The 8375-nt window shown below is 47.0% G+C and overlaps 1 protein-coding gene across 3 annotated transcripts in view; it reads left to right on the top strand.

Annotated features, from left to right (window-relative positions):
- Nucleotides 1–8168, top strand: part of LOC311242315 (uncharacterized protein) — an 8791-nt gene extending 623 nt beyond the window's left edge. The window contains exons 2-6 of one of the 3 annotated variants that reach the window (XR_014620612.1): nucleotides 212–338; nucleotides 450–543; nucleotides 1658–2136; nucleotides 7334–7381; nucleotides 7571–8168. Coding sequence is in view for 2 of the 3 variants with exons in the window: in XM_084331259.1 (XP_084187385.1) it covers nucleotides 212–338; nucleotides 450–543; nucleotides 7334–7381; nucleotides 7571–7605 (304 nt within the window). In the remaining variant the exon portion in view is untranslated. The remainder of the gene's footprint in view (nucleotides 1–211; nucleotides 339–449; nucleotides 544–1657; nucleotides 2137–7333; nucleotides 7382–7570) is intronic. The other 2 variants (XM_084331259.1, XM_084331260.1) reach the window with 2 other exon arrangements.
- Nucleotides 8169–8375: the final 207 nt, after the last annotated feature.

Here is an 8375-nt window from a genome sequence, read left to right as displayed (position 1 = left end):
GACAGTGTTTTTATAACAGCCGGGGACTTCAATCATGCTAACCTTAAGTCTGTTCTCCCCAAATTCCATCGTAATGTTACCTGTGCGACAAGGGGGGATAAAACATTGGACCAAGTCTATACCAATGTTGCAAAGGCTTATATAGAGCGCAACCAGACCCTCACCTAGACCTGTCTGATCACATCTCGCTCCTCCTTTACCCCCTGTATAGGCAGAAAATTAAATCTGTCGGACCCACAACCAGGACTGTCAGAGTCTGGCCTGAGGGGGCTGTATCCCAGCTCCAGGACTGCTTCGAGGTGACTGAATGGGACACCTTCAAGGACAGAGGACCGCAGGTAGATCCTAGAGCGGCATTAGATAACTACACCACTACAGTTATGCATTATATTGTTTTCTGTATGGACATGGTGACTGTCACAAAAAGGGTTTGTTCATTCCCTAACCAGAAGCCGTGGCTGACCGCGGAGGGCAGGTCACTCCTCCGGGCCAAAGATGCAGCCTACAGGTCTGGGGACGCGGCTGCCTATATAGCATCGCCAGGTCAGCTCTAAGGAGAGGCATCAAGGCAGCAAAACTTAAATACAAGGAACGGATCGAGACCCACTTCTCCAACTCCACCAACCCCGCCGGGTGTGGGAGGGGATTAAAGCCATCACTGACTACAAGGAGACATAAATAGCTCTGTCACATTAACAGAGGAGTTGAACCATTTCTATGCCCGGTTCGACAGAGCAAACGGGGACCAAGTAGTACAGCCCCCCCCCCCCCCCAGCGGCACAGCCCCCGTCCTGAGTTCAAGTTTCAAGTTTCTTTATTAGTTGACATGCAAAGATACAGAATACCTTCACATGGAATGCTTTTTTCTGTTATGCTCCTATGAGGATCATAGGACGCTTGGATCATACACATACAGCTCATTACAGTAATATTCCACAATTATTACATTTTAGATAGTAATAATGGTACAGAGCCACCATGAATTAACATTACTAAACAGATGCTACACATCAATTGATTTGAATACTCACATTGGTTTATTTGAAGAAAAAAAACACCTCGCAGAAACACTGGCCTTGGTGGTGTGAAGCCTGCATATGAATGCATATAGTGTTTTGTTAACAGTCTTGTAGCGACCATGGGCATCATCAGGGATAAGCAGGGGAGGAGCCATCTGAATATTTCATTGTGTGCGTGTGTGTGTGTGTGTGTGTGTACTGTAGTCACAACTACTTTGATATTGACTTCAGTAGTTAGCGTGTGTGTGTGTGTGACATCACATAGGGAAAGCCCCTATAGTCTATCAGCTAGTTACTAACTTATTGTCTGTAAATATTGTTTTATTTATACAGAAATAACTACCATATCTGCCTTTATTCCCTCTGGACAACTGTGTGTGTGTGTGTGTGTGGTGCTGGGGCGTTGAGGTGGGGTTATAAAGAGTTGGAGAGAGGGAGGAAGCGAATAAGCGATGTTAGTGAGAGTAGTAGTTCTAGTAGTGGTAGTATCTACTGACGAGAGAGAGAGAGAGAGAGAGAGTGTTGAAGTTGAGTGCTACAGTGTAGGTTAGTTTATTAGGACAAGTGCATGACAGTAAGGTTAGTTAGGGTTAGATTTTTTTTTAATATATATATAATTATAATTTTTTTCATTTCAGATAATGGTTGAAGAAGTGCGTCTTTAGTCGATGGCGAAAGATTGGACGGGCCATTAAAAAATCCCACCAACGACTGTACTTCCTAAGAAGGCTGAGAACATTTTATATGCCACCTAAGATTCTCAGCAACTTCTATAGAAGTACGGTTGAGAGTGTCCTTACCAGTTCAATCACAGTCTGGTATGGAAACTGCACTGCTAAGGACAGGAAGGCACTCCAGCGAGTGATTAAAACTGCTCAGTACATCTCTGGAGCAGCCTTCCCCTCACTGCAGGACATTTACTCTACCAGGGCCACCAGGAGAGCACACAACATCATTAAGGACAGTGCACACCCCCAACACAGACTCTTCAACCTCCTGCCATCAGGCAGGCGATATAGGAGTCTGAAAGCCAGAACCACGAGACTCACAAACAGTTTCTACCCACAAGCCATCAGACTCCTGAATGCCTAGCCCAGCTCTTGACACTAGACAACGGGTAAATATGATGTATTATATAATATGTATTTGCTGAATGAAATTAGTTTACATTGGACATGTTTGTAAACATTGGAGTAAAACAGACATATCTGCTTTATGACGGGTCACAAAATCTAGATCAGACTCTTCAAGAATGTATGTGAATATACCCCACGGTAAAAAAATGAATCACGCATTGGGGCTTTAAGCTTTCTGCCTTTATATAGCTTAAAGCCCCAATGCGTGATTCATTTTATAATATAATATATATATATATAAATACAAATAAAGCAATTTCATGCAGACTTTATGTGTTGGATATGTGAGGCATGTACAAGATGGGAGGGTCAACATGACTGCCCTAACAAGGCCCATTCACACAGCATAGCAGAGCATGTTACAGTGGTTTAATGGCCCAACATGAATTACTCTTTATTTAGTGGGTATTCTGTGACCCCAAGTTTTCGAGTTACTTGAGGATACGAGAAATCACATCCTCTATCGGACCACGCTGTCCTGATTTCACACTGACTGCCGCTCTGTAGGAGGGTAAATCAACGATACGGTGGGGGTCAACCCCTTGTACTTGTGGTGGCCGCATTTTAACCCACGCAGCTGTGTTGGTGGGTGGTTCAGCGGAGCAGATGGGCAGTGGTGGTGATGATGATCTGGACAGACGGCCTATTGATTTGATTTGATTTTTATTTAGTACATACAATTTATACAAAAGTATAAAAACAAGGGGTACAAGGATAACATGTGAAAGTCTGTCGACTTGTTTCCAACATGGTCCCAAGAAGAATACAATAAATCACAAAGAAAGAGTTAAGAAGATAAGATATACAACAAAGTAGATAAAATAGACAACACAATTTTCTGAAAGAGCCTCATTACAGCAACCTATTGTTGCAGATGTCGCTTCACACCTCTCTTGAAGACAGCAATAGTGGGGGAGTTTTGGATGGCCCTGGGCAGAGAATTCCACAGCCGGCAGGAATAGGAACCCTTTCTTATCAAGCTACCACACAGGGAGAAGACCTCGGGAGGGTAGGGGGGGGGGACTGGATAAGCATGGGGGGGGGGTATTTCCATGATGTGCGTGTGTTTGGAGGGGGGGGGGGTAGTAAGTATAAAGTAAGTATACTATAGTTATGATGGTAATCCAGAGGTTCCCGGTTCGATTCCCACTCATCCCAAGCAGCGTGTCGAAGTGTCCTTGAGCAAGACACTTAACCCCTTATTTGTCCCCGATGAGCAGGGTCGGCACCTTCCGCCGTCGGTGTGTGAATGTGTGAGTGGATGGGTGAAATGTGAGGAATAAATTGTAAAGCGCGTTGGATAAACGTGCTATATAAATGCACCATTTACCATTTTACCATTTGACCACGCGCATAATTAACCTCTCTGGTTCCTGTAGTGTAGAAGGATATTCTAATCCAACTGAATCGAAACGGAGACCTGGGAGGTCTTGTTAACGCAGCTTTATTGGATGCACAAATAAAGGGCCTTGTCCAGCCTTTACATTGTAAAAAAAAAAAGAGCCCACATTCCTTTCAGTTTGAAGATTGAGGTGAAGTTACTGTCAAGTGTCCCATCTTTATGTCGTCATGTAAATAAGCACACTTCCTTGGGAGAGAAAACATCAGCTGTTTGTAGATGTACAGTAACAAGACATACATTAGTTCTGTATAGATGTAGAAGGGTGGATTATCCCTGCTTGTGGGAGTAGTAGTACACAGACACTGGGTCAAGTCAAGTCAAGTCAAGAGTTTTAATTGTCACGGCATACAGGTATACAATGAAATGCGGGTGGTCTTGCCCGCAACGATGTGCAATACAGTGGTACATATAATAGAATCAAAAGAAGAAAACAACATTGTGCAGTAACAGGTAACATGGAGTGACATCTCGGTATCTGTACATAGTTATTTACAGAGCATGTGGGACATGCTAGTTAGCTTTGGTAGTGCAATACACTGTTCCTGTTATTCTAATTTAAAGTGTCCTTTCCTTTGGCCATAAGTGTGCGTGTGTGCGACATGAGTGTGTGCCCGCTCATGTTAAAGTGTTAAGTGGCTGCTCGTGTGTGAGCGTGCACAGTGTGCGTGTCGTGTGTGTGTTCATGTGTGCTTGTGTGTGGACAGTTCAATGTTCATTGTTCATGGCTCTGATGGCCTGGGGGAAGAAGCTGAGCCTAAGCCGCTCTGTCCTAGTAGCTGGGGTTCGCAGGCGTCTGCCTGACCTCAGCAGCTGAAACAGGCTGTTATTGGGGTGGTGAGGGTCTTTCATTATCCTGCAGGCTCTGGATTTGCACCTCTTGTTGTATAGAACCTGCAGGGGGGGTAGTGCAATACCCGTGGTACGCTCGGCTGAGCGCACCACTCTCTGTAGGGCCTTCTTGTCCTGTGCCGTGCTGTTTCCATACCAGGCAGTGATGTTTCCGGTCAGGATGCTCTCTACAGCTCCTGAGTAGAAGGACTGGAGTATCTTTCCCGATACTCTGAACTTCCTTAACTGTCTCAGGTGGTAGAGACGCTGTTTCGCCTTCTTTACTACTGTGTCTATGTGTGTTGACCATGTCAGGTCCTCTGAGATGTGGACCCCCAGGTACTTGAAGCTGCTCACCCTGTCCACGGTAGCCCCGTTAATCATCAGTGGTGTGTGCGTCTCCTGCTGTCCTCTCCTATAATCCACGATCAGCTCCTTGGTTTTACCAATGTTCAGGAGCAGGCTGTTGTCCTGGCACCAGCGTTCCAGTACCTCAACCTCCTCCCGGTAGGCCTTCTCGTCGTTGTCCGAGATCAGCCCCACCACCACCGTGTCATCTGCGAACTTCACTATGGAGTTGGAGCTGAACTTGGCCACACAGTCGTGTGTGTAGAGTGAGTACAGCAGGGGGCTCAGAACACAGCCCTGGGGGGACCCGATGCTCAGGGTGATGGTGTTGGAGGTCTGACCCCCCACCCTGACCGCCTGGGGTCTTTCGCTCAGAAAGTCCAGTACCCAGGCGCTCAGGGCGGAGCTCAGACCTAGCTCGATCAGCTTGTCCACCAGTCTGGTGGGGACTATGGTGTTGAACGCTGAGCTGTAGTCAATGAACAACAGTCTCACATAGCCCCCCTTCTGACGGTCAAGGTGCGAGAGGGTGCTGTGCAGTACCTGGGAGACCGCGTCGTCGGTGGACCTGTTTGTCCTGTATGCAAATTGCATAGGGTCCATATCACTGGGGAGGGAGGCACAAATGTGGTCCTTGACCAGCCTCTCGAAACATTTCATGACCACAGAGGTGAGTGCCACCGGTCTGTAGTCATTTGGACATGTTGGGGAGGGTTTCTTCGGCACAGGGATGATGGTAGACATCTTGAAGCAGGCAGGGACCACTGACTCCGCCAGTGATTGATTAAATATGGCGGTGAACACAGGGGCCAGCTGGTTGGCACAGGTCTTGAGTATGCGTCCTGTTATGCCATCTGGGCCAGCAGCCTTCCTGGTGTTCACCTGCATAAATGCTCTTCTCACACTGTGTTCCGACAACGAGAGAGCGTCCCCCCCCCACCGCGGTTGCCCCCCCCCCCCCTCCACAACAGCCGGCGCGCCAGTGACGTCACTAGCCGGAGAGCCAGCAGCGCCACTGTCTACACCAAACCGAGCGTAGAAGATGTTGAGCTTGTCCGCGAGGGAGGCGTCGTCGCTCCCCATTGAGGGGGCGCTGACTTTATAGTCAGTTATTGTCTTCAGTCCCTGCCATAATCCTCTTGTGTCGTTTTGTGCCATTTGTGTCTCCAGTTTATCAGCATATGTCCTCTTAGCAAGTTTGACAGCCTTACGTAGAGTATAGACTGAAGCCTTATACTCCTCCATGTTTCCTGACTCTCTACCCAGGTTGTAGGCGGTGGTACGAGAGTTCAGAGCTGCTCTAATAGTGCTATCCACCCACGGTTTCTGGTTTGGGAAAATCCGCACCGTTTTCCTGGGGACAATACCATCGGCTATTGTTGTAATGTAGCACACCACTGTGTCTGCGAGCTCGCTGACGTCACTGGCGCTTCCTTTGAATACATCCCAATCCGTGTCTGCAAGCACGTCCTGGAGCGTGGCCTCTGATTCGTCGGTCCACTTCTTTGTCTCACGTGACACGACGGCGTCACGCGATCTCTGTTGATATGCCGGAAATAGCAAAATGGAGTCGTGGTCGCTCGAGCTTGTGGACCCCGTTAATGGCGGAGCGGCTACTGCCTTGTATCCGGCTCTGAACGGGGAATAACAGTGGTCTCCATTTTAGCTGTCCTACTGGGTAGTAGGATACTATAGTATTGGACCTATAAGTACCCCCGTCTTTGGCCCGGAACGTCGTTCTGGAGGGCTTGCAGCTGGAGTGGATGGGGCCCAGGATTTACTAACCTGGGGACTGGTACTCTGGTCTCCCTCGCCTTCCAAGGCGGTCAGCAGTAGCTCCCCACACACCCTCACTTCCCCCAGTACCTCCGACAGCCCTCCCACACCCAGTGACTGTCAGTTCAATAGTATTATTGGGCTTCCCTTTAAGCAGTACCCTTCCTTGACCACCTGTATAGACCCTTCAAATGCTATTCTGTAAATGGGGTGTAAGGGTTAAATAATTATGCAGTCACAATATTTACCCAGGGGTTAGAATAGCAAATGGAACTTGGAAGAAACAGACACACACAATGATCCCAATAATGTCTACTTTATATAGAAGCCTGGGCATGTTATCCATTACACTGTCATTTATTAATACATGGCACCGGGTGCTCTTGCTATTATAATGTAGGGGAAGCTCTTCCCACCATAGGCACCGAGTGCTCAATACATTAAAACACCCCGCTTGTACTAGGGGAACCCAGGCATAAAATGGAGACACATTGGGAGTTCAAAGAACCAAATAATCAAATAATCAAATAACCAAATAACAAAATAAAACCAAGTAAATGTGGGCCCACGTTACCAAAAGAAAACCTAACCTAAGCCGGCTTAAATTGTTCGGGGTACCCCTTAGACACTGGTTGTTAGCGTTCACTTGAATGGATGTTGCTGTTGATACACGTGGTACCGTTAGTACTTAGCCAAGATGGCGGACCCACCCTTGTCACCGCTTGTCCAGGTGACAAGATGGCGTCGGCGATCCGCAAGCCATAAAAAAAGCGTATGACTCTGTATTGTTGCACGTGGTTCATTGTCGTGCGGTTGTCTTTCAGTCTGGTGTTTGCTACTCCGCTCTGCTGCGCTCTGTTCCCCCAGAAGAGGTGAGTGAAACATTCCTACTACATGATGATTGACTGAGTGAGGAATGATCCATGGAACCTTCCTAGATGTTTCTAACGCCTCTCCGCTCTAACCCCCCCCTGCCCCCTCCGTTTCTGATTCCTCTCTACCCATCTTCCTCTCCTCTCTTCTCGCTCTCCCTCTCCTCTCTTTCTCTCTCCTCTCTCCAGGAGTGGAGAGAGTCTACTTCATCAAAGGACTATGAGCGTCCAGAGGCCTCATCCAAGCACTGACAAACACACACACACACACACACACACGCACACGCACACGCACACACACACACAGTGGCAGACTCATCTCAACACTGGCCTCTCTGCCAGCCCTCTTCATTCCGTGTGCCAAAGTTAAGTTTGCTTATCCTAATAAAGTTCAGGGGACCTTGAAGGCCATCGGGCCTATCACTCTCTTGAAGAGAGAGAGCAACCTGTTCCATTTGTAGAATCCTGAATATTCGACTATTATTCAGAAGTGCTGACTTATGTACACATGCTTACGTGATACACGTACCCACATACATATGTTGGAGACACACATGCATGCATGCTATCATGCACACCTACATGTGTCTGGGACGCTTTCTCTCACAGAAGGGTGGCATCCCGATAGAGGATGCAGCACATACCTGCTCGCAGGTAGATCGGTCTACATGCAAAGTATATATATCAGGGATGTATACGCACAATGTATAGTATAGTATTTTTCTTTTTTTCGTAAGTATTTTTTTATTTTCCATGTCAGTTGTTAATGTATTTGTATGTTCTTACAAAAAAGAAAAAGGCAAATCTTGGAAGTTGCATATGGTGATGTGGAAAGAGATGTTTTGAATATTGGAGAGATTTGTGCAAAAAATATAAAAAAAAAAAAAAAAGAAGTGCTGACTTAACCTTTTATCTCCCCTTTGTGCACAAAGACATGTTAACCAGTTTCCCTTGATATTCTCCTGAACAATGACGCGAGTTTCTCCTTCTCTCA

Source organism: Notolepis coatsorum, assembly GCF_963971535.1.
Source record: "Notolepis coatsorum genome assembly, chromosome: 16".
In the NCBI taxonomy this organism is placed as follows: domain Eukaryota; kingdom Metazoa; phylum Chordata; class Actinopteri; order Aulopiformes; family Paralepididae; genus Notolepis; species Notolepis coatsorum.
The sequence above is the reverse complement of the archived record's forward strand: the minus strand, read 5'-3'. Positions and strand labels throughout refer to the sequence as shown.